General features: G+C 48.3%; 7 protein-coding genes and 1 non-coding gene across 8 annotated transcripts; 4 read left to right on the top strand and 4 right to left on the bottom strand.

The window, feature by feature from the left end:
• Window positions 1-5,006: 5,006 nt before the first annotated feature.
• On the top strand, window positions 5,007-8,557 carry GGI43DRAFT_149823 (Zn(II)2Cys6 transcription factor domain-containing protein). Its single transcript, XM_083199414.1, has 5 exons — window positions 5,007-6,334; window positions 6,437-6,493; window positions 7,004-7,463; window positions 7,556-8,294; window positions 8,373-8,557. The coding sequence occupies exons 1-5, from the start codon at window positions 5,528-5,530 to the stop codon at window positions 8,428-8,430; spliced, it is 2,121 nt and encodes a 706-aa protein (XP_083064937.1). The 5' UTR covers window positions 5,007-5,527; the 3' UTR covers window positions 8,431-8,557.
• Window positions 8,558-9,574: 1,017 nt separating this feature from the next.
• On the bottom strand, window positions 9,575-11,827 carry GGI43DRAFT_420362 (multicopper oxidase-domain-containing protein; the record flags this gene model as incomplete). The annotated part of the gene is made up of 2 exons (XM_083207805.1): window positions 9,575-11,655; window positions 11,815-11,827. The coding sequence occupies 2 exons, from the start codon at window positions 11,825-11,827 to the stop codon at window positions 9,575-9,577; spliced, it is 2,094 nt and encodes a 697-aa protein (XP_083064936.1).
• A 1,105-nt stretch (window positions 11,828-12,932) lies between these two features.
• GGI43DRAFT_149840 (phosphoesterase family-domain-containing protein) lies at window positions 12,933-14,535 on the top strand. Its single transcript, XM_083199415.1, has 2 exons — window positions 12,933-13,424; window positions 13,479-14,535. Exons 1-2 carry the CDS (start codon window positions 13,160-13,162, stop codon window positions 14,513-14,515), a joined length of 1,302 nt encoding a protein of 433 aa, XP_083064935.1. The 5' UTR covers window positions 12,933-13,159; the 3' UTR covers window positions 14,516-14,535.
• A 1,345-nt stretch (window positions 14,536-15,880) lies between these two features.
• Window positions 15,881-17,189, top strand: GGI43DRAFT_149850 (Ccc1 family). Its single transcript, XM_083199416.1, has one exon. It carries the CDS (start codon window positions 16,013-16,015, stop codon window positions 16,814-16,816), a length of 804 nt encoding a protein of 267 aa, XP_083064934.1. The 5' UTR covers window positions 15,881-16,012; the 3' UTR covers window positions 16,817-17,189.
• Window positions 17,077-19,607, bottom strand: GGI43DRAFT_149888 (uncharacterized protein). The gene is made up of 4 exons (XM_083199417.1): window positions 19,552-19,607; window positions 18,002-19,495; window positions 17,700-17,940; window positions 17,077-17,614 (listed from the first exon to the last, which is right to left on the bottom strand). The coding sequence occupies exons 2-4, from the start codon at window positions 19,287-19,289 to the stop codon at window positions 17,338-17,340; spliced, it is 1,806 nt and encodes a 601-aa protein (XP_083064933.1). The 5' UTR covers window positions 19,290-19,495; window positions 19,552-19,607; the 3' UTR covers window positions 17,077-17,337.
• Window positions 19,608-20,320: 713 nt separating this feature from the next.
• On the bottom strand, window positions 20,321-20,416 carry GGI43DRAFT_t19. The gene has a single exon. It is a non-coding gene; the product is annotated as a tRNA-Lys (tRNA).
• Window positions 20,417-21,697: 1,281 nt separating this feature from the next.
• GGI43DRAFT_429550 (amidase signature domain-containing protein) lies at window positions 21,698-23,566 on the top strand (the record flags this gene model as incomplete). The annotated part of the gene is made up of 2 exons (XM_083209132.1): window positions 21,698-21,967; window positions 22,022-23,566. The coding sequence occupies 2 exons, from the start codon at window positions 21,698-21,700 to the stop codon at window positions 23,450-23,452; spliced, it is 1,701 nt and encodes a 566-aa protein (XP_083064932.1). The 3' UTR covers window positions 23,453-23,566.
• Window positions 23,567-23,571: 5 nt separating this feature from the next.
• On the bottom strand, window positions 23,572-24,873 carry GGI43DRAFT_393218 (phosphatidylinositol phosphate kinase family protein). Its single transcript, XM_083204649.1, has one exon. The coding sequence runs from the start codon at window positions 24,772-24,774 to the stop codon at window positions 23,617-23,619; it is 1,158 nt and encodes a 385-aa protein (XP_083064931.1). The 5' UTR covers window positions 24,775-24,873; the 3' UTR covers window positions 23,572-23,616.
• Between the last annotated feature and the right edge of the window lie 294 nt (window positions 24,874-25,167).

Raw genomic sequence — 25,167 nt, 5'->3', positions numbered from 1 at the left:
GATGACTAGGGGCTGTCTGCCGCGTCAATTTAGGCTGGTAGCGAGCCTGGTACGCGATTAAGGAGGCCAAAGGAGTAAAAAAGCAAAAGAAGAAGTATGGAGTAGTAGTCCTAGCTAGTAGCTTGTGTCTTTTGCCCAAGAAAGGAGACGAGCCTAGCAAGGACATGGAATGGCTCGTTATTTTCGGTGGCTCGGGCGGCCTGCATACCCGGACCTAGAAAGATCAGACCAACATTGCAGGAGGTTGTAGGGAGTACAAACAGCATGCATAATGCGGAGTTAGTGCCCATAATGATTTAGAAGTTTACTGGATGCATGCTGGTATGTTGTGGTGGTAGTAGGTAGCAGTAGCACTACTACTACTAGAATATGCATGTCTCTGCCAACAAGGAGACTGTCTCAACGCCTCAAGCCCGAACAACGGTGAAGATGCGGCCTTGTCTCGTGATGGTATCTGTTGCGACTCTGTCTTGCCACCTCTACCGCACTAAGTCCTCCTTGCTTGCGCACCCCAGCCGCACGAAGCCATACTTGTACAGGCACTTGCAGTCCGTATCTGTGCTCTGCAATATGGTGATAATAGGGGGCCAGGCAGGCTCTGAAAAGTGGGCCAGAGCCAGGCCGTCTTCAGCTTCTGTTGGCAATGTGACGCTTAATGGTCAGCTTCTTGTACCAGCAGTTGCTGTTCAGCACCTCATTTTTGCTTTCATGTTGCTTAGATGACTACCAGTATCCGTACAGTATGAGTAAGGGCAGCAGCGGCAGAACTAGGAGTTTTCAAGACTAAGAATCTTACCCAGAACTTTGCTTTTCGCTTATCTGAATGTACAGTTAATTATCCCGATTGCTTTATACGGAGCTTGCAGTGCGATTGATGCCTCTAACAACAGCCGATGGCACCAGGTACAAGTTCAATCGGCCCAAGTTCAATGGGCCAACGCTTTTAGAAGAGACGCTTCGCCTTGTGGAGCTGCCGACGAGTCGCAGAGCCGGCAAGTCAACTCATGCGGCTAGATCCTCCTTGCATGGTGGGCTGGCATGAAGCGTCGATAGTGTCCTCTCAACCGACGTCGTCCCAGTAGACTAAAAAAGCCAACAAGAGGCGACGGCATACTCGTGCTAACAGCGTACACGTCTATCTTGACCGCGGATGCTGGCGACGTGCCGCAATGACACCCTCCCAGCCACCTGGATCCCTGCAGCGGTAACGGAAGTGCGTTCCGGAGCAGATACTTGGGAATGAATGATACAGTCTGCATCATGGAGGTTGGGTGTGCTCCGTACAGAGTCGTGGCACCTGAGCTCGAATGCAGGCGTCGCAGCGGTTTTGGGGCACCCATGGGGAAATGCCGCCGAGTTCGTCAACCACAGAGAATGGCAGCACTACTCCTAGATGCTGGTACGTACGGCTGTCGTCCCTTCTGATAGCTTGCCAAGGCTCTCGCTGAAAACTAGGCCAATCCTTGAACCGTAGCTTGGCGACGCATGGACCAATATACACTGCGATGATGGATGTGGTGCCAAACTTCCTGCTGCTAATGCTATTGGTGGCATTGGTGGCATTACTTGTATGAAGCTACCAGCATCAGCCATGCGGAAGGATCTTGCTTGTACTCTATGGACTCTCATAGGTAATAGCGAGCAGCGCCTCGGGGGACTATTGACATTGAATGCATTGTCGTGATGGAGTGCGGAGTAGCTGTTGCAACAGAGGTTGCGGCTCTCCATGTGGCCAATACTGCAGCTCGCCTTTCGCCCTATCGAGGTAGTAGCCGTTCGTTAGTACTTTTACTCGACGCACTCCGCACGAGATAGGATGACTACTGCTGCTGTCAGCAAATACATCTTTACTTTTTTTGTGCTCTCTATTTTGAATCCCGGCATCTTGCTGTTACCTCCACCCCTCTCAAGCATTCATATCCAGTCAATCTCGTTCATGTGAAAAGAACAATCTCGAGCTGATGGCTGGCTGCTAGCCCACAAATGAAATTGCGCGGCCCAGGGCCAGGTTGTTCAGCTTTGGGTTTCGTTTCTCCCTTGGGCTACTCCAGTGCTCAACGCCAGCCTATCAGAATGCAATGAAGTCATCTACTAGGAAACATTAGTCGGTGTCAAGTGGTGATGCTTGTCATGTTATTGCCCTTCATATCGGCGGTTGGTTTTCAGCCGCTGGTACATACGGAATAATAAAAGCAGAGCAGCAGTGGATTCCACAACGATAAATGACCGGGACTTATACGTAATTGTAACAAACCGTACAGTAGCCACGAGAGGCCGAGCAAGATTCGAGAGGATCCACAATATGCCTACAGTATCTGTACGCACCAGCAGTAGTATTCGCGGGCCCATGTCGGGATATGGGCACAGACCTGGAGGAGACAACAAGGTTTTTTGGAACCTAGAAGGTTCGGTGAGCTCCTTTTCTCGCTCTCCCGCGAAGAAAGCGGCTCTATTGCCTCGCCTGTTTATCGAGACTGCTAGTCCTGGTAAAAGCACTACTCCGTATCTGTCACTCGGATGAGGTGTGAGTTAGGCGGTGGGAGCTGGGTTCTTGGTAGCGAGGAGTTCGATTGGCTCCCCAAGTTACCTTTGCAGGCGTCGTCTCGGGGATATTCGAGGCCAGACGCATCAGTACGCTGTATCGATCTTGATACCAGCTTGTCACCCTCTTCAACTGGCTGGGCATCGGCGAAGCTCCCGAAGGCTACAGTACAGTGTACATATACAGGCAGTATATGCAGTATGCAAGCACAAAGCCAGTGCTCGCATGCAGCTCTCACCGTTATGAGTCGATTCCCCCTGTCACCACGCTACCTTCCGTCGAGCCGGAATTTGAAGCTAGGGTTTGTAGTGGTGCCGTGATTAACTGCGCCTGGCAAGAGAAGTAGGTAGTACTACTAGTATGATACTGCTACCCTCTTGTAGCACTAGCGGGAGCCACCCATTCTATTTGCAGCACGTAGATGTGACGATATAACTCCAGCATACAGTCACTGAGCCTGGATTCTAAGAAACAGTAAAAGCATCGTGTCTAAAGAGGTATTTTGGCAGGTACCTACCCCGTATACGAAGTCTACTTGTGTGGCCTGCGTACAAGTATGGTTGCGTTAAAGACTGCTGGCGGCTTGCTCATGATGCCGTGGCAGCTGATGCGCCTGTAAAGTGACACGAAGTAAACAGTAGGTTGCCCACACGGTATCTTGAGTGGCCATACAAGTAGTTCAAGTATAAACGCCTTCTTCTACTCATGTTTATCGCTCGCCAATCTGCATCTCCATCGATCTCATCTACAGACAGGCGTTATCGCGGCCTCTTTTCGTGCCGCTTGTTGATGGCGAGAATGCGGGCACTGATCTAAGAGGCTCCACGAGCGTTAGAGGTTAGTGGACCGCACTGCGTATTTAGACCTATAGCCAAGAGTAGCAGTTAGCCGATGACTGGGCTGTTTGTGGGTTGTTGTTTGCGGTTTGTGAGGGAGAGAGACCAAAAAAAGCCCACCTCGCCGGCGGTGTCCAGCATCAATGCCAAGTACATCAGTGCTTCTTGGCAAGCGTGCTCCATCTCGTGCAGTCTAGATAGAGCATTGGATGCACCGTAACTGCATGGAACCTGGAATCAATGGTCCTATTGGCAGCTGTGTGCAAGCATGGAGTAGATATTCCGAGATGGATCAAGCTGTGCCAGGCAGTTTCACCGAGAACAGCCATGCGGTGTCGTTGTCTCTGCCACCAACCCACCTTATAGACCCAGGTGGCACGTGTCTTATCTGGCTTCTGTGTACATGTAGTTTTCTCCCGCGCCCCTGAGGCAGCAGCCTTTGGTACGTGAAATGCTGCTATTTTTACGAGTAATGCTGCTTGGTACGTACTGCGCCAAGGTACTTAATATGACGAGTAATTTGAACACTCATTTAAATGAGGGCCATCCAATGCCACGCCTCCATACACGCTTTAAGATGATGAATGACGCTGCGGCTGCTAGTGCTGCTACTTGTACCAATATGCGGCGACGTAGGGTATGATTTGGTAAGAGATGGTAGTACTGCTTCGTATGTGCTAATAATATGCCGTAGTGAGGACGAATCCAATAGATCTTCAGGGTTGCTCATGCAGCTTGAGAGTCGATTGGACCGGGTCCAACGGCAATCCGGCCGCCTTACCGGGCCATGCATCCCTCCAGCCCTCCATCACCAACAAGCATAGGTGGTATTTCCTGTGCATTTGCACTGACACGGGGTACAGAGCAGCTAATTCAGCTTCCAGCGAACCGGCAGCCGTCCGTACGGGTGGCTCGCTTACTAGTACGGTCCCAAATATTGCTACCTTGTACGGGGCGCTGGGCTCCGGGACTACTACAGTATTTTTAGTGCTACTACGAAGCAGTGTAGTAGGTACATTGCGAGCAGGTATGCGTGTCCGCATACAAGTAGGTAGGATCGATATATACGAGTATACTAGGATAATACTACTACTATCGGTAGCAGTGGCTGCAATAGTAGTCTATTGGGAGCTAGCTGATATTGTGGTTGTGTGGGCTGGTGGTGGTTCTGCATCTGCATCTGCGTCTGCGTCTGCATCTGTGCAGTGCATATCGCCAATGAGGCAGCCTTTGGCTTGAATCAGTTGCCGCTACGCATGTAGGTACTACTAGCCTTGATGCAGCAGCACTGCTAGGTAGGCGCTCCCTACTCTGCTGCATGTTACATGTATTATATGCTTCGTAACCTCGCCATTATATCAACACTGGGGCCAGTAGCGTCGAGTATACGAGTACCTTGCATCTGCTTGGTTACTGTATTATGATATGTTGATGCAATCTTCGACGTCTGCCTTCATTTCAGCTAGCATCCTCTGGAGGAGGGGTACTGGTACGCTGCCTCGGCCTCCCTATCTCGGACCGTCATCATCTCCGTTGATACAACTAATTGATTCCTGCTGTCAAGGCACCGGCCAATTGCTGAAGATTAAACATTTACCCTCTCTTAGAGGCCATTCTGTGTCTTGTACACGTACTGAAGGAGGCAGCTCCGGGAGCTGGCAAGGAGCTGCCACTAGCCTAGCCGAGTAATAAGCCCCCTGGTCCTGGCTGGGGCCGACCGCTAAATCACAGGTCTGGGCAATATGGCAGGCCGTACCTGTACTCCGCTCACAGGTGCCAAAGGCCCTGCTGGGAACTTAGAACTACCCGCCCACTAGCCGACGGAGCACTTGGATGAGACCCGCATGTACCAGTACATGTACACGCAAATGCACAGCTCCTGCTTCGTTCTGCGGGAGCTTACCAGAAGGGTACCTTGTCTGCTGCAGTGCCGCTCTAGACTTCGCTTTGCCTCGCCTGGTGGTTGGCTTTTTTTGCGCCGCGCGCTGCATATCACAAACAACCATCTCTTCTCCACGACTAGAGCTTTCAGCCCGCCAGCCCTCCCTTCTCTCCTGTCGCTTCTCGCTACCGGCCCGGGGTCGCGTCCCCTGTTCGCCAGTCCCATGTCGCCGCTCCATAAATTTCTAAATTAAAACAGACCTAGAAAATGGTTCTCTCCGGAGGAGGTCGCGAAGGCGACGACTCGGCCACCGCTACCGCTTCTATCATTGCTCCTCATCCTCAATCTCAACCTGCTTCTCCCACAAGAGCGGTCTCTGGCGAGCTTCAGATCGCAGCATCCATCTCCTCAGAGCCGACTCCCGCTGCCGCCATCGCCCCTACGCCCCCCCTTGAAGAGCATAAGGAAGAGCAGAAGCAGCAACAACAACAAGAAGAACCTCCACAGCTGGGTGAACAGCAACCGCCGCATCAGCATCACGAGCCTCAGGCACAACCGCCGCCTTCTCAGCAGAACGGTACGAGCCGGGAGTCCGAGACCAACACCACCAACACCACCAACACCACCACGACCCCCGAGTCCGAGTCCGATATGGCGAGTCATCGGCCAGCGGCTCTCCATGGCCTGCACGCTGGCTATCCCACGAGCTCGTCCTCGTCGCCTATCTATGCTTCCCATGCCGCAGGACTTCCCACCACTCAATACGCCTCATATCCCGCAGCTACAGCTGCAGCTCAGCCGGACGCATATCGCGTGAGCCCCGTGGGCACTCCTCAGATGTCATTGCCTAGCATGCGGACCATCGACGCCATGTCGCAGCAATCCGTCCCTCCAATCTCTCACCATTCCATGTCTATGGCCATGAGCATGCCCCTTACTGCCGTCTCGGCCCCTCCATACTTCGCAAGCCACTCGGCGCCCTTACCTTCCAACTACGGCTTCTCCCAAGATACCCTATCTCGATATCCTCTTCCGCACGATGCCCGACTGATGAACCATCGAGGCCCCAAGAAAGTACGTTTCACAAAAGTAGATGGCAATCTATGTCCAATTGGACCCTGGGAATGCAATTGATCTGTTGTCTATCTGAACTGGAGCTGATATGGTGGCACATAGGAAATTAAGCGACGAACCAAGACGGGCTGTTTAACATGCCGTAAGCGACGAATAAAGGTGCGAAAATGCATATCCGCCATCATCCCTTCTCAATAGTCAATTCATTTCAACTTTACAATTTCTGCTCATTCCCCCTTCAAATTATTCCTACAATTTTTTTTCGTTTGTTTTTCACCCTTTGTTTTGCGACAATCCATGTTGGAGCTGGAAGCGGCTGCAGCTTAGGTGCGAGGAAGGGAAGGAAAAAAAAAAGCGGCCCCTCCTATCCGAGCTGAAGCTACGACCCGAGGGAGCTGAGAAACTTTGAAACTCGTGGCGCGCCTATAAACCCGCCCGAGCGTGAGACTCCCACCATCGCACCACTGCAAACCTCTTCTGTATTCCACTCGCCAGTCATCGACATCCTCAGCGCATTTTGTCCACCCTACAGTCTCACCGCCAGTGGCTTCCGATTCACTTCTCTTTTTCCTTGCCCTATACATCGTCATTTTTGTTAGCTAGCCTTTTGCCGTCCCTCTTTGTGCGCCCTGCTTGGAAACTTGCACTGACATCCATCTCTTCCTATAGTGTGACGAGACGCATCCCACCTGCAACAACTGCAGGAAATCGAAGCGCGAGTGCCTAGGATACGACCCCATATTTCGACAGCAGGCCGGTACACCCACCGGGACCAGCGCGCAGCCAGTGTCGAACAGCCTGTCACAGCCTACAGAACCCTCTGCCATTGCATCTGCGCAGCCAGGATCTGCGGTTGGACAATCCCCCGTCCAGCGTTTGGTCAACACGTACGGCAGCCAATCACCGATGCTGCCAAACGTCTATGCCACAGGCTCCAACCCTTCTACTCCATCGATCACACCAAGCACCTACAATCCCTTGTCCACGCCCACCTCGGCACCAGCTCTGTCTTTGAAGCCCGATCTTGGTTATAACTATTCTTCCAATATTGACCACACCGTACGGTCTGCGACTACCATGTCGACGAATCAGTTGTCCCTATCGGGTTCCGATAATAGCTATTTGCGAGGTGAGACTGGCTCTGCTCCATGGTGCTTCTCGTAGCCGTGAAGAAAAAAGTTAAAGCTGACCCTGGTCGCTAATCTGCTTGTCTTTGTATAGCCAAAAAAATGAAGATCGACGAAATCATCGATCTGTTGGGCGCACCCGCACCCGCCCAGCAGATAAGCCACACTGAGGAGACCTTTAATGAAATCACAAAAGTCTATCATGAAATGTATGCGAGCGGGCTCAGCGCGTTTTTTGAAACTAGCTGGTACTATTTCACTGAGAATGGCAAGATGTCGTTCCCCAAAGATGCCAATCTCATCGAGCACATGGCTACTTTCTTAAAGATCCTTGAGGGAGTTAGGGCCAACGACCATACTCAGATGGCGTATTCGGGGGTGTTAGAAACCAGAATTGTCTGGGAGTTGGCTTGTACAGCATACCAAATACCGGAGAGGATGAATAACTCTATGCGCCTCAACTTGCCGCCTGACAACGATGCTACCGAAGCTAGAAACCGTCTTCAGGTGGTAGAAGCCTTGCTCTGCGGCGATGAGCTGCTAAGCAACCCTCTCTCTCCACCGGTAGCGGATGCTGACCATCATCGTGTTCGCCAATTTGACTTTTGGTACAGCCTGGCCGAGTTTGTGCGCAAGAGGGACAATCCTAATGCGCCTGCGGTCGTCAAGATGAGAGAGGATGTTCTGAGCCGGATGCGTCACCTTTTGGATGGTCGCGAGAACCGCGACGTACTCTATTCTATAGCTGTTGTCCGCGAACTCGCCCCAGACTTTGATGCTGGATACGCAACAACCATTCCGCAGCATCTGGATGAATCAGATCCAAAGAACAGGTTGGCTGTCGCGTCCAAATTCATCCTGGATGAATCACAGGTCACTGGTGGGACTACTAACGTGGTACGTCGATTCAGCGATATCGCCTCGAGAGCGTTTGTCAATCCTGGAGTAAACATCGCACGAAGAATATAGTGTCCTATATCTTAAACGGACAAAATTATTCGACATCATTTCTTGCGCCGGCTCTTAAAGAGCCTTTCTATCAGTCAATTTTGTTTTGTCCTCGGATGCTTCTTTAGCCCGCATCAGCATTAGCATATCGGCGCAAAGGTGTTCTACTGCAGTAGTTGGAGAGCTCTATCAAATACCAGAGTTTCTTACATCAAACTAAGGCAGGACCACAGACCTTGCTATAAAAAAGTTTTTCTTTTCTTTTTTGTTTTGTTTAAAATACATCACCTTTGAGTCTTTTCACGGCGTTTGGACACCGGGGAAGGAAAGGAGGTAGGCATTCTCTGCTCGCTACCAATATTTTTTTTGTTGCATAATTTCTTTTGTTGGCGGCTCTTTTGTTCCAAAGTAACACCATACAGCATGGGCATTGTCGTGGCAATTCAAATACTGCCATACCTTGAGGCCCCCTTAGCTGTTACATATTGCTCTCTTTGTCACCCTTCTATTCCCATTTGAAATACGAAATGGAGCAGGTCTGGCGGTAAAAGAAGAGCTGGGGAGATCTTTCGATCAGCGGGAGGAAAGATATCATATAACTTGTGTCGGCCTTGTGGTCCCTTACTGAGCAGCTCTTTAGCTGGGCGGTCAAGAAGAGGAGAGCAAAGTTGAAGAATGAACGAAGATAGACATTTTCTTTTTCTGTCCAAATTAGAAAGGAGGAGTTCGTTTTTGAACATAATGGTCCTGGAATGGGATTATGGCTGGGGGAGGGGTAGGTTTAATAGAACGGGCGGTCCTTTATCTCTATATATGGGCTGCATCAGAAGCTTTCTGATTACAAATTGAAAAAAACAAGAATACTGCTCCAAATACTAGCGAGCAAATATTTTCCTTTAAAGTGTCTTTTTTTTTGTTATGCATTTCATTTGTTTTATTTTCTTAGTGTTTAATATAGTAATTTGGAACTATTAGGTAGGCATACATATAGACTTGGTACATTATATATACACACATATATATCGATCTCATCTGACCTCAGTGTATTCCATTAACAATTTTCGCGTTTTGTGGTATCTTTGATCTTTTAATCATCCTTTTCCTTTTCCCAATCTTTACAAACCTTCTGCTATCCGGAGCAGCTAGAATATGGCAATGGCATTTATCAACTCTTACCAAAGTTGCCAAACCAGATGCTGTCATCTGGTCTCATTCCGGTAGCTACACCCTCAAGGCCACATATGGCCCTATCTTGGTCTTTGACAGACCATCCCCTGACGACGTCACTCCTTACTAGAAACTGCATTAACATGCCCGATTCGGCGTGCCACATGTTGTGACAGTGGAATGCCCACATGCCAGGATTATCGAGGACGATGCGTATAACAGCCCAGCTATATCCCTCCACCGTAACAGTGTCACGTCGGAGGGGGTTGTTCTCCAGGTCATGCTGCTGGAGAAATGCCGGAAGATCTGCCTCTGAAGGGGGATACCCGCCGCGGCCTTGGAAGAGGACGAAGAATTTGTGCCCGTGGAGATGGAATGGGTGATTTCCATCGTCGAAATTGTTGATGGCAAAGTCAATGGTGCGAATGCCCTCAGTCTGGATAACAAGTTCCCTTTTGTAGTCATAGGCGAGTTCATTGACGGCGATGGGTGAGCCAAGGGTAGTAGAATTTGCAGGCGCGTCGAGAAATCGATGGAGTGAGGGATGGGTCATGTTTGCATGCCAGGTGGATTGGTTAAAGAACCCGCGTGACAGACGCCAGTCTCCAATCATAAAGCTGGCGTCGAAACGCATGTATTTGTCTGCGGGTGGTGGGTTCATCGAAATAACGGGATGTAGAGCGGAAACATTTAAATCGCGACATATGACTTCAATGGCTTCGGGCCAATCTTTGCTGGTTGGATCTTTGTCCAGTGCTTTAGTTTCGGGGGAGGTGTAGCGGATCACAGCTCGAGTTTCAGATTGTAGGCGGCGATTTTTCGTGGTGAAGCAGTGAGTTACCATGCGAGCCCTCATCCAGAAGGTATCAGCCGAGGTGATATTGGTTTCCAAAACAACGCTATATCGCTGTGCTGGAAGGATATTGAGACGATGGAAAGGTTCGGGGAACACATCGGTGCCGTCGACTTCGGTAATGTAAAAAGGATGTTCGTCCCATTGGATTTGGAACTCAGCAAAGGCTCCAACATTGATAATGCGTAGACGATGCCGTTGGCCAGCCGCAAGGTCAAATATCGGAGCTGAAGCATTGCTGGCATCACAGTCCCAACCTTCAAAGTCCTTGCAATCACGCATACCGCGACCATTGATGAGGCCGTTGTCGGGGACAGGCTCATTATTCTCCATATCTGGTTTGAGATAGTCCATCAATATCTCTGAAGTCAAGTTATGATAGTGATCTTGAAACATAACCACCCTGTCAGAAGCATATTCCAGCTTCTGTAGAGTGGTTCTCTCGTCTTTGGAATGGATAACAACAGGTCCAACCAGGCCGTCAGATGCCTGAGCACTATGATGAGCATGGTACCAATATGTACCTGACTGTTTTTGGACTTGGAATTCGTAAGTGAAACTTGAGTTGGGAGCAATAGGACATTGGGTGATGCCAACGGCACCATCCATGGAATTGGTGCCATTTTGGAAGAGTCCGTGGAAGTGTATTGAGGTAGCATTTATAGCTTTGTTGTCAACGTTGACACGAATGGTATCGCCTTCATTACACTCAACCAGCGGTCCTGGAAATTGGTTATTGATAAGTATCATTGGCCGAAAGACGCCATCGGGATTTAAGCGTCCGTCTACGATCGTCCAGTTGTACTCTCTGATAACAGGACCGGCGTTGAAATCCCAAGAAGGCGATAAGATGTACTGTGAAGTATCTCTCAGTCTTGGGATGCTCGTTTTCTCCTCATCATAATGAATGACGGTCAATCCAAGATCGCCTTCATCTGCTTCTTCAGAAGCATGTTCGGAGTCGGGCCCGGCATCAGCCTCATGGTGATCAGCCTCATCGCTAGTGGGAGACTCTCCCAACTCATGGGTATCCGAAGGTGATTCATTGGAAAGTGCCTGGAGACTGAAGGGGACAATGGATAGTGCCAGGATAGAGATGGTAGCAATGAAAAAGAAGAGGCTTAGCTTCCATAAAGACTGCTTCCTTGACCGAGAAGGATGGAAAGGCGATGTGGACTGCGAGCGATGAATAAACGGCTGCTGCTCACCGAGCTCCTCACGAGCTTCTTCATCGGCAGCATAAGGCGCTCTAGAAGTGTCCATTGAATTCACCATGGACGCTTTCGAGGGCTGCGAGCTGGCAGAGTCGATATTGTCATGGTACGGCAGGCTCCGAACTCGGGCCCCTTCGATGCTATCGCTGCTGCCTTCACCAAGATGAACACGGGCCGAGTTCATAGTTCTTTAGCCCGGCATAATTGTCCTATGAGAAGGCAGAAAATTACAGCTTTAGACAATGCTGTAATAAGCAACCCAGAAACAATCCAGGCCAATGGTGTGCCGAGAATCGCAACGACCCAACCGGATCAGGCCGAGCAACTGGAGCAGGGCTTGAGCTGATAACGAACCACTCCCGGGAATAGAAAAGCGATTGATGTCAGCTCCGGTATCGAAAACGGCGTAGCTGGAATATGCAATGAAGTTGACTAGGCTAGCATGGAAAGAAGCCAGATGATGGTGTTAGTCGAAATACAGGTGAGAAGAGCGGCGGAGGGAACAACGTTTAGGCGTTCGGGAGAGGCGTGACAGCGGGCGCTGAAGCGATTGGATCACGGCAGGGTCCGATGAATAGCTTTTAGAGCCTCTGCCAAGGGCTGCTGTAATAACCTTGAGCCGATTAAAGCTTCTGGTGCAGCGATGCTGAGCAGCTTCTCAGCTCCAAATTTTTCCGGTCTGGACGCCGAGCACAAGCATAAGCCTTGACGGATGAGGCGGCACACGACGCTGTGGAAGCTCAATCGAATCGATCATGACGGTCGGCTCCGGATGCGCCTCTCGACAGCTTTGTATCCCCCACGTGTCGGTACGGCCGACTTGACAAGAAGATGTGCGGTGGACCTGCAGCGCAAGCTCCCGATGTTGGGCGCTGCCACTTCTGCCCCATAGTAAGCTAGCCAGCTACAACTAAGTCGAATGCTTCTTAGTGATGTGGATTCCGAGTGCTTGGCTTCCATACTCGTACAGACATGCGTGGATGGAGCACTGTACGACGCCGCTGCGTGTAAGTTTGTCAAGCCACCCGTTCATCATCTACTAACACAGTCCGAGATTCAAGCCATGCCAGCAGGGTTCTTTTGAAGACGCGTCTTTTTTCAGCCGCCAACATTTCCAGTTCGTCCTTGTCTAAAATGACCGCATCGACTACTGTAACTGTCGCCTCGGTCAACGAATGAGCGGATGCCGTTTACCAAGCAGAGCCTAGCCTATCCTGAACTCGGCAGCGGTCTGATTGGTATGTGTGGATAGTATTGCTGCGAGTATCGTGCACATGTTGACAGGGTTCATGGAGGAGGGCCTTCCCAAGGCTGTCACAAAGTAATAGCGTTGAGCAGAGAGCGGGACCGGTAAGGGAGCGAAGGGAAATCGATAATCTGGTAACATTGCACCAACTGTCTCGGAGCGAGGCTCTATTAAACCCGGCGACAGCCCTGCTGCAGCTGCCATTCTCTTTCTTTCTCCATCCACCCTAGCAAAGTTCATCAGGATCAGGACTGAGGAAGAGATTTCAATATGCTGTCCAAGGTTGTTTCTCTGCTGGCTGCTGCCAGCTTGGCTTCTGCTGGCGTCGCCAAGGAGCCTTGCGCGCCTTCTAAGCCCGTCAAGACCACCACTGCCTGGGAGTCGGCCTATACCGCCACCGGCACTGCTGCTGTTGCCGCTGCTGCTGCCACGGCCAAGACCAGCAGCCCGACCAGCCATGTCAAGGGCAAGGCTTTTGACCGATACGTGGTCGTCTACTTTGAGAACCAGGACTATGGAAAGTCTGCTGGCGATCGTAAGTTGGATAATTTTAGAGAAGACGTGTAAGGCAATGCTAACAGAGTCGCAGCCAACTTCGAGTTTTTCGCTAAGAAGGGTATCACGCTGTCGAACCTGTTCTCTGTCACTCACCCTTCACAGCCCAATTACCTCTCCTCCATAGCTGGCGACTACTTTGGCATGCAGAACGATGACTTGTACGCCACCGACTTCAATGTGTCGACTGTCATCGACCTTCTCGAGGACCGTGGCATCTCTTGGGGTCATTACCAGGAGGACATGCCCTACTCTGGCTATGAGGGTTTCAACTACGTCAACACCAAGAACGGCGCCAATGACTACGTTCGCAAGCACAACCCTGCTATCCTCGCCAACAGCGTAGCACACTATGAGCAGCGCCTGTCTCAAATCAAGAACCTGTCTCTCATTGACACTGGCAAGTCCATGTTCCACAAGGACCTCAAGGAGAACAAGCTGCCTCAGTGGATGTTCATCACCCCCAACATGACCTCTGATGGACACGATACCAATGTTGGCGTCGCTGGCCAGTGGTGCCGCACTTTCCTCGAGCCCCTCCTCAACGACAAGAACTTCATGCAAAACACCATGGTGCTTCTTACCTGGGATGAGAGCGAGACTTACACTGACCGCAACCGCATTCTCGGCATCTTGCTGGGAGACGCCGTTCCCAAGCACCTTGTTGGCACCACTGACAACAACTTCTACACTCACTACTCTGAGATTGCTACCGTTGAGGCCAACTGGAACCTCCACACTCTGGGTCGCTGGGACGTTGGTGCCAATGTCTTCGATTGGGTCGCCCAGAAGACTGGTGACCGTCTTCGCCAGTGGTCATCCACCAAGGTGCTCGACAGCTACTACTGGAATGTCTCATATGCCGGCATCTTCAACGAGGACGGTGGCAACCACCAGTACCCTGCTCCCAACCTGAACCTTGACCATAGCTTCTCCGGTCGCACCATCCTGCCCGCTATTAAGAAGACTTGGGAGCACAGCAAGGCTGTCAGCTACTATGCCGACACCATTGAGCTCCCTGATGGCCTTCACCCTCCCAAGGGCTACACTCCCGTTTCTACTACCGACTAAATGTTGCGTTTCTACTGTGCCCTTTGAAGTATATATATCATTATTTAGTTAAACTTTGTATTTTGCAATTGGCAAAGTTGGGAGGAAAGGGTGAATTGACTTGGTAGTTTGAACACTGGCAACAAATAAGAAGAAAATTTACGCGCCAATTGATAATTAGGCATCTGTCCATCGTGCTCTCTGATGTCTGCATAATCTGCAACCACCACCTTTCACACTGAGCCATCAACCTCGTCCGCCAAGGAAAAAAAAAAATTCAGCAAAGAGCGGTAATGACGGCCTGCATCCTTGTCGGGGTTTAGACCGACTTACACCGGCTCGTGCACAGCACAGCGCCACCTCCGGCACATCAAAAGTCCCAGCTTCCTAGTCGGGCAACTCTCCAATTTTCTAGTAGCCAAACAGAAGCAAAAAAACTATCTATCATCCATCATTGTATCCATCGTGCCGGGTTCCCCTCTTTTCTCCTATTGGTACTATCATAGGTACTTGGATTTACATATCTGCTTTCATTCATTCATTTTCTTTCTCTCTTTAGAAAGTCCTCGCTGTCGAACAACTGTACAATTAATGGACCAAAATTAGCCACGAAAATAATAAATAGGCCATCTCAAATTACAGAAACAAATATGTCATATAAAAAAAAAAAATAGAGCAAATCCATCGGTATCCCCGCTAAAGACGCACGTTGATGTTGGCGGCGCGCCACCCCACGTCCTTAACCAAGAATCCCTGCTTCTCAAAAAGGCCCTGCCCCAGTCTTGTGCGCCTGTCTGCCTTCTTTCTCCGCGCGCCTTTCGAATCAGCGTCCATGTGTTTTTAAGCACAGGGTGTTTTAGGCGCACGTGGGTCGGAACCGAGCATCTGCTTGGAGCAGCCACCCGTCAGTGTGCCTGGATCAGCTTCCGCGGCTGGTCGGCTGGAAAGCTGCCGAGAGGATTTTTTGTCAGTGAAAAGAGACATCGATTTCCCCTTTGAGGTGATAATGGCCTTTCTGGCGAGACCCGTCGGTGTCCTGACTTGGGTTGGTGGCGAGCAGAATAGACGCAGAGATGGGGATGATGGGCGGATGAGCGGGCTGTGCGGCTGGAATGTTTGCCCCGGGGAAGCAGAAGCTATTTGTTTAGGCGATGTAACATACGTGCAGACGCAAGGGTGTGGGCTGAGGATTTCTTGTGTAGTACCGCATGCTCAACTGATCCAGAGTTGGAGATCTTGTGCGCCGGCCGAGTGACTATTCTAAAGCTCGTGCTACCAACACCTCCAAAACCAAGAAAAAGCTCTACGGGAAGCTCTACCAAGGAATTGGTTATTCGATTATAACACTATTTTGTCTCGGACAGCTATCGATAGCTTCTTGGCGGATCTGATTCACCTCACATCTCTATTCTGTGCCCTTTGTCTCGCTTTTTTATCCTCGTGTCCATTGAGCAGCTATCCAGAGCTTGTCTCTCTCAACCACCTCGTCTCCTATCCTCATAACCACCCGCGACCATCATGTCAAAACAAAGAAGTCCTCTCCTCATCCGATTTCTCTCAGATTTCACCCTCGGTTTCTCGGATGGCTTAACAGTGCCTTTCGCCCTCACGGCGGGCCTCAGCTCCCTTGGCCGCACAGACACCGTCATCTACGCCGGTCTGGCCGAACTCTGCGCGGGAAGTATCAGCATGGGCATCGGTGGCTACCTCTCTGCCAAAGACGAATTGCCCTCGGATCAGGCGAAAGACCAGGATGGCGACGAAGAAGAGCTCAAAGGGATGCTACGTCACGATACTGAGAGAGACAGCTTGGATGAAAAGAGTAAAGATGCTCAAGAATTGCTTGTGAGACAGCACCTGGAGCCTCTCGCTCTGCCAGGCTGGATGGTTGCGGATATCATGTCCACTCTCAAAGAGCGCCAAGGCCTTTACGACACAGCTCGCCAGCTGCAGTTCGCACGATCTGAACTCTCCGCCGGTGGAAGCTCAAATAGCACTGAACAACTGCCCATTTCACCAGTCGCTTCCGGTATTTCCATCTCACTAGGCTACATCATTGGCGGCGCCATTCCTCTTCTCCCATACTTTTTCGCTGCGACGGTAGGCCTTGGTCTCCGATGGAGTATCGCAGCGTGCCTGGTGGCTTTGATGACCTTTGGAGCAGGCAAGAGCTGGCTGTTGAGGAGCGGAGACGCATCTAGCAGTTGGATGCGCTGCCTCTGGGAAGGATTGCAGATGATGATTCTGGGTACCGTGGCTGCGATAGCATCGGTAGTGTGCGTATCACTGCTAGGAGGAGGTGAGAACGAGATGAAGAGCTGAAAATATTAAGAGAGCTCTTTTTTTTCTTCCACTGGAATTAAAGAAATAGACGAGAACAATTATCTAATTATGGGAATTATTGGCGTTGGGGACTTTGGCGACAACACACATTCCAGCACAAGCTATATACTTATTCAAAGCTTGCAGTTGTTGAATCATTTTTGGTTACATACTTGTGGCCAAGAGGCAAATCTTCCAAGAATGGCTTGCCCAACTAAGAGAATAATAAAAAATTATAATGTTATGAAGAAAAGCTTTTGGTATTGAAAAGCTCCGCTCTACTGCCTTTCCTAAGGAATAAGAAGCTGCCATGATGCACTCCAACAGCCTAGCTCATGTTTCAAAAAGGGCCTGAGAGACACATCAGAGTTTAGCGAACGAGTGGTTTACCGATATGATGCGTCTCAAATTAGGTAGACGGTGATATGAAACATTTTGCTCATATGAGATTGCCAGTTAGGTTGTGATTAGACTCAATGTTAGAGGCCAAGATTAAACTAATTGAATTGATAATGTTAATATTACTGCCTTTGTAGTGCTAGGAATCGCGATTTAACTCCTCCCGCAGCTGTAAGTTTCAGAGCATTGAGCTTATGGCCGAACAATTCATACGACTCGCAGGAGAGCCTAAATAGCTCTCCATACCACTCTATCCTTGCGTCCGGATTCTCCCAAATAATTACTCCTGTGAAAAGCTGATAATCCGGATTCTCAGTGGCTTCGGCAGGCTCCCAGCCCCCTGCATCGCTAACAAAGCACGCTCTGGGGACTCCTCCTATTTGCGAAGGTACCGTCATGCTTCAAGCCCAAGAGGCGTATAGTTAGTTGAACTGCTTTGTGATAATTACGTATAAGTGCTTTGATGGACATTAAGGTAACGAACCGGTCAAAAGCAGCATACGCTTGTTCAAAGAGCTGCCGCTCATGCGCTCCTTGTGGGATGTAGAAGGTAGCTAACTCGATGTAACTTCTTGAATCGAGCCACACACCAAGAGGGCCACGAGCCATGGGAAAAGCCTGTTGTGTTATTGACGCTGCTAAATGTATTGACAACCCGGCAAAGTCATCTAATATCCGGCGGTATTCGTGTAAGGCAGCTTCTCGTGCATGTTCGTCATTCCAGACTATATATAGAATGGATTAGCTAGATATAAATACAATCACGGCGATTGACTATATTCTGACCTGTAAACATAGCAATTTTCCTTTTATTCTCTACATCACGCGCCCAAAAGGCTTTGACAAAACCTTTCAAGGTTCCAATCTCATCACTGAGCTGGCCATATATTTGAGGACCCCGAGTTCGCACAGCATTCGGTTTCAGGTACATCCAAGCGACATCCACGAAGTGATAGCCATGGATGGATCCCCATCTTGACTGCCATCCCCAGGTCATTGGCATATTTCCTTCGTATAGTTCACCTTGGGATATGAATGAACCTTGTGGAGCTGGAAAGAGCCGTATCCTCGCTCTTGCATCGCTTATGCTGCGAGTGAGAGCTAGACGTGCATGCTCTCTGAGATTGACAAGGTCAGCGCTACAATGACGTGAAACATCCGCTTGGAGAATAGAGTCTAAGCCGGGAGCCTGCATGGCCGGCTGTCGCGGTGGATCATGGTCTTTTTGTTGAAGTTGATTCCTGAGTTGAACCGTTTTTCTTAAGATAGCTGGCTCATTGCCGCCAAAGGATGACAGTGAAGGTTGAAAGCTATTACATAGATGTTCAATGCGACTGCCATCGTATTGTTCTCCATCCCAGGCAAGAAACGCGGTGAAAGTAGCCAGAGTAGTCGCGGCAGCAGCTTCAGCCGGCGTTGGATCGAAGAACATCGACGCATTATTCTCGAGCCATACTATATGAGAGTGTCGAAGGCCTTCATACTCACTGGTCACTGAAACAACATGTGCGTTCCAACTCTCTTTAAAGGCTACACGAAGTTCTGGTGATGACATATCTTGAGCGTCAAAAGTAACCGACACGATATCAACAATGGCGGCTCTGTCAAGCCATGAGAGGTCCAATAAGCTCAGTTTTGCGCAACGATTTGAAACGTCAGATTCAAACAGTCCAATAAGAGCGCTGAACCCTAGAGAATACTGGAACTTTCGCCAGGCGACGGTACTATCCCAGTGAATCATGCATAACAAGGTGGTAGGAGATTCGTCCAGTGTTGGTCCCCATTTAACGGCACAAAAGCCAGAGATGGAGCTAATATAATGCAGAGCAGAATCCCATAGCTTACGAGGTGGCTTAGAGTTATCTAAGATGTCGATCCCAGGCTTTAGATTGAGCTCGAGAACACTAAGGATCGGTATCGGTGAGCTTTCGTCTAGGTAGATTCGGCTCCAGAGCACGCCGTCGACAGCGGGGCCGAAGCGAGGAATAACTGTACGCCGTGCCTCTTGTTGGCGCCGAAGCATCATCTCGCGAGCTATTCGCGCATTCTCCTCTTGGACCTCTGGGGTCGACATGGCAATGATGGTGATAACGGAGTCTGGATGATTCTACCGGCCGAATAACAATGTTCGTAAGTGCAACTCGGGGTGCGGTTTTATTGTGACAATATTCCTTCGCGGCATTTGAGAGCTTCCCCGCCATTTGAATAGTTTGATCTGAGGGATGAACGAGGCACGCGGGGCAAGCGGCTCGGTCCCCAACAGGTGTTCAACTTGATGTTCTTTTCAGGCTGGTAAGCAACCTGACATATAGGCATACAATTACAAATAGACGCACCTAAGCAGAATGATAGGAAGGGGTAGGTATCCCTACATTCGGCAGGGAACACCATACAGGGCGAGAGTTTTATTAGGAGTAAGAGTCGGAAATAATACTTTTGGGTGATTTCATTGATGGGTGATTTCAATGATGCTGATCTTTGCATAAACAAAGAAATGGTACTACCATATGGCGTATGTAGTCCTTGCAGAGTTCGATTGCAGGTTCTGATGGAAAGATCTCCACTATTAGCTAGCTACTTGAGATGATCTGACTGACAGTGATCGGCTCAATCCGATCAAGCCAGCTGAACTTTATGCTAATCTGCATGCATTCGCTAACGCCAGGGGCTGGTTATGATGCTCACTGAACTCATCCGTACTCCATAATAATTTTTAAAGTTGCTGCTTTGGGTAATTTCAGTGTTGTGATTGATGTTGATCCTCCTGGTTAAGACGGTACTCGTATCCAGTGTTACACCAGATAGACGATCGTAATGAGACATGTTTAACAAGCATGAAACACTATATATACTGCCGTCTCATAACAAACACAGCCTGCATTGAGTAGGTTACCAGGCTAGGCAAAAGATGAAGCTGCCAGTTACCATGAATTCAGTATGCTATGTATATGATGACCTGTCGGAATAGGAATCTCAAGACGATAAGTTGAATTAGCATGTAATGGAGACTGGCCATGTTCGTTCACGGCCATAAAAAATGAATCGAGCGCATTGATAAATGTTCAAAAAATGAAGCCAACTCAGTGTTGGTGATGTTATAGGAAAAGCCCAACGCGGGGGTCGAACCCGCAACCTTGAGATTGTAATACAGAACGTGTACCTCATAAGAGTCTCACGCTCTACCGATTGAGCTAGCCGGGCAAATCACGTGACAAATAGCCAATCAATGATCACCAAACTGAGCTCGAGGCTTCTAGTTGAAAAACTGGGAATTATTATCGTATATTAGCCTCAATCTTGTATTTTACGCCGCCGTTTCCCGATCTAATAGACGGCTTTCAACTTTGAAAATCCATCGATGCGCGTCTGCGAATAGTAGCACCTTTGTAGCACCTTTCCGGCACACTTGTAATACGGGAATTAGCTTTCTTGATCAGCTATTACTTGAGCACACACATGCTGTCCTAATGCGTGAACTCATGCACCCCCATTTATATAGGTAAATCTTTGATCAAGATAGGCGCTACATCTTCTCATTCAGTATCAAACAGTAACCTTCTATGAACTGCAATCTAGAGAATTCAGTGAATTCATTTTACTCTTAGTCTAATATTGATGCTATTTGGACTGTCTCCAACAATTACATAAACCCAAATGTCAACTCATGCCACTCCTCGGACGCAATCACACATGGCCAAGCGAACCTTTTCTACGGTATCACCGATAAGATAGCCATCAGGCAATCTTAATAAATGCTGCTTTGAACACCAACCTGTTGCCTAATATTCACTCAAAAATGTCTTCAAGATAAGATATAAGTTAGGGTATATTCATTCCATCGCTGCTTGGCTGCCCTCATTCAATGTTTTACTTTCTTAGTGGCTGTAGCCTCAGCCTAGGCCAAAGGGTAACAGAGAGATAATTATAGCTTCTCTGTAAACGTGTCTATAAATAATAATCACAACTTCACAAAAATAAGCATATTATCTATTTATTATAAAGCTACCTTTTTCAGAATCAGAATTGTACGGTGAGGCTCTTTCCATGAAGAAGTAGGATCTATCGAGCATGATCAGTAAACAAAATAGCGTGATCAGTAAATAAAAATGATGATCAGTAATCCCAAAAAGTAGTTTTATCCTCATTATTCAAGACTTCTTATTCAAAACGACAGAGTTATACGTCATAGGAAGATGTGAATGAGTAAAATATACTTTTTAGAAGGCGTAGTCTCAAATGGGCTGTTTCAAACATTTTGGCTTACAAATAGAATCATTGCACGATGAGCCTAAAAATCAAGCTTGGAAATCAGTTGAACAAGGAGGTGTAACAAGAATAGATAGTTTACTTTAAAGGGGTACAGATATGCTTTGATTTGTATAAATGGAGCTGGCCATTAGCTATGGTATGCTGTTGCCTGGCTACAGTAAACAAAGATTTATCTTACACAATCAAGTTGGAATTCTTCTGTGTGTCAGCATAATGGCTCTAGATTGGGAAAAGAAAGCAGAAGCAAAGCGTCAAGCAATTCTTGACTCCATTCCACAGAAATGGCGCCTTGATAGAATCCCTTCTGCCGAAGAGCAAAAAGATGTTACAGATGGATATATACGCCAGTTTCTCAACAGTAAGGAGAGTAAAATTACGGAAACCGATATTGGAGGTATTGCGAAACAAATTGCAGCAGGAAGCTGGACTTCTGTTGAGGTGGCTGAGGCGTTTTGCCATCGAGCGGCTATTGCCCACCAACTGGTATGCAATGCTTCATTATATATCACTATAATCAGATAAACTAATAATTACTAGGTCAATTGTGTGCACGAATTCTTTTTTGACGCGGCTATCGAATCCGCCAAAGCTCTCGATGCTTATTTTGCCAAGCACAAAAAGCCAATCGGATTGCTCCACGGCGTACCCATTTCTCTAAAAGATCAATTTCATGTCAAAGGAGTCGAGACGACAATGGGGTATGTTGGCTGGATGGATACATTCGAAGGGAATAAAGACGATTCAAGAAGAGGAACATTTGAAAGCGAAATGGTTAGAGAGCTTCGCAACCTCGGTGCTGTTTTGTACTGCAAGACGAGCTGCCCCCAAACGCTGATGTCTGGCGAGACTTTCAATAACATTATCGAGTATACATGGAATCCGAAAAATCGATTTCTTTGCTCAGGAGGCAGTTCTGGTGGCGAAGGTGCCTTGATTCGTTTGAAAGGCTCACCAGGTGGATTTGGAACAGACATCGCAGGCTCAATCAGAATGCCGGCCGCGTTTAGTGGAACATACGGTATTAAACCAACGTGGGACCGACTGCCCTATAGGGGAATAGCAACCTCTATGGATGGCCAGAACAGCATTTTGTCTTCTGTTGGACCAATGGCCACAACCGCAGCGGGAGCTAAGCTGCTCGTTCAAGCAATATTATCCCAACAACCATGGTTGCATGATCCTCTAGTTGTTGACATGCCATGGCGCGATACGCTGGAAGCAGAAACCAAAGAACTCACAAAGGTGACCTCGAAAGGGCCACTTGTATTCGGAGTCCTAAAAACTGATGGAGTTGTTAATCCTCAGCCTCCTGTCGCTCGCGCCATCTCTGTGCTCACAGCGGCTCTTACAAAAGCTGGACATAAAGTCGTTGAATGGACACCACCAGCTAACTCACATCAAGCGCTGATGGGTGCTATAGTGAATTCATGGCGCTATGATGGAGGTAAAAATGTTCATGACGCTTTCGCTCTCTCGGGAGAAAGAATGCATCCACAGATACTACGAGTATTTGGAACCTCGCCAGGCGAGCAATTCAACGCCACTCAAATTGCAGAAAACAACATCGAGAGACGCCGTTTACAAACCGAATATCTGGATTACTGGAACTCTACTATTGAAATAACTGGTACGGGTCGGCCAGTTGATGGTTTCATTTGTCCAGTTGCACCTTATGCGGCAGCAAGGCCTCAAAAGTATAAATATTACGGCTATAGTGCATTTGTTAATATCTTGAACTATACAAGTGTCAATGTGCCAGTTACTCTCGCGGATAAGGACATTGATAAGTATGATCCGGGTTATGTACCTTTGAACGAACTCGATAGCGCCACCGTTGAAGATTACGATGCGGAATTATATGATGGAGCGCATGTTGGCTTACAGATTGTCGGGAGGAGTTATACTGAAGAGAAGATGCTCGTAATTGCTGAGTATGTAAGCGAGCTGTTATCTCAAGATCATGCTTAGGTGGCGGAGGCAGGTTAGTTGGGCTTATCTCGAACGATTATATAGGCTTGTTTAATTGAATAAGTATCTCTCAAGTGGCACCCAGTAGTGTTTGACATCGATGTACTTGATATTCCTTGGTCAAGTGTAGTTCAGAGCTAAAGGTGCCTGTCAATTTCAGATTTCTAAGTATCGCTTCCTGATATCAACTTATGAACCATATTCATGAAACGCCTCTTGTACTCAAATGGGTCCGTTGTAATACTCATTGGACCTTTCTTAGCATAGATATTGAATGCTTTAACAAGTGCTGACAGTATCTTCGGCTGCAACTTGTGTCTGGCCCAGAAGAAATCTATTATAATGATACGATATATCCATTTACCGTCAATTGATGTTACTCCACTTCTCCAAGTCTCTTTATCATTCCTCCTAGCAGCTTGTAGAGTATCAGCAAATTCCGTAGTAGAATGAGACTTTAAATGTTGACAAGGGCCAGGAAACCTAACTAGGAACAGAGAATAGTCAACCACATTCGAGTTAGCAAGGAATTCTGTATCTGCGTTCAATATGTCGAAAATTTGATCCGCCATTTGAGCTGAGACTCGTAGCCGGCTAGGCATTTTATCGACTAGCTTGTTTTTTACATTTTGAGATGTTAGGCTACCGCCTGCGATATCGCGCTCCGGAAAGAAATAATTGTCGGGTTTTAGATCATAGGCACTCCATTGAGCTTTAATATCTTCATTCTCTTTCTCTTTCCCATGTAATAAATTCTCCATGACAACAAGATGTGTTGCTGAGAGACCTAGGATCCTGCTCAAGTTCATTCCTGGAACGTATAGCATGTCCGTGACGCGGACAAGAAGGCTGCCAGGATGAGTCGTCATATGGTCCACATAAGGTCGGAATATTTCATACATAAAAAAGCGGTATTCGAATCGGCGATCTAGTGACTTGGCGATATACTTTCCGTTACTAGTCATAAGAAACGTCGAGCCGCTATACCCCAGATCCCCAACTGGAATAAGTTGCGCTTCCCAATTGCATCTGCGTCGTGACTGTGTGGTGTGCGATATAGTTTGACAAAATGATGCCGTATATTCACATTCTTCAATCGTCCAGACTTGATGCCTTATTTCGAGGAAATCAGAAGAACAGTATCGTGAATATTCGAAGTCAAATATCGGAGGGAAAATGCTGGCTAAACAGAAAAAGAGGCTGGCCAAACGTTGGAAAACTTGACCTTTTCTCAACGTATCATCTTCGAGAGGCCCAGCATCTGGAGCGTCGCCCACGGCACGAGCAACAGCAGTACAAATGTTGTGAGTTCGAGTCCGCATCTCATCTTTAGTGTATTAATTGTTGCGTGTGGGTACAGATAAACAACGCCCGCTTTGCGCGAACTATGTGTTCACGGCTACGCACACCGCGTACTTGGTTTGGATCATCTTTTGAAATAGTTCAAAAAAAAAAAGGGAACAGAAAGGTTATATAAAGGGTTTGGCTAAAGGCAAATTGACGTCATCACACGTATACAATTCAAGTTCAAGCTACTCATGCCAATGAAAACTTCGGGCAAGTTCTAGGCCATCACAGGAGCGTTCCTCTGGAGTACATCTCCTATAAAGTTCTCTTGGCGGTCAATCAAAATTCTTGGATGGTGTTGCTTGTCTCGTGGCAAACTCTTGCATTAATCCGTAACAGAGCGTAAAGGGTGCTATTGAAACCTTAAT

Source organism: Trichoderma evansii (genome assembly GCF_050947405.1).
Source record: "Trichoderma evansii strain SZMC 28006 chromosome Unknown GGI43scaffold_2, whole genome shotgun sequence".
Lineage (NCBI taxonomy): Eukaryota > Fungi > Ascomycota > Sordariomycetes > Hypocreales > Hypocreaceae > Trichoderma > Trichoderma evansii.
The sequence above is the reverse complement of the archived record's forward strand: the minus strand, read 5'-3'. Positions and strand labels throughout refer to the sequence as shown.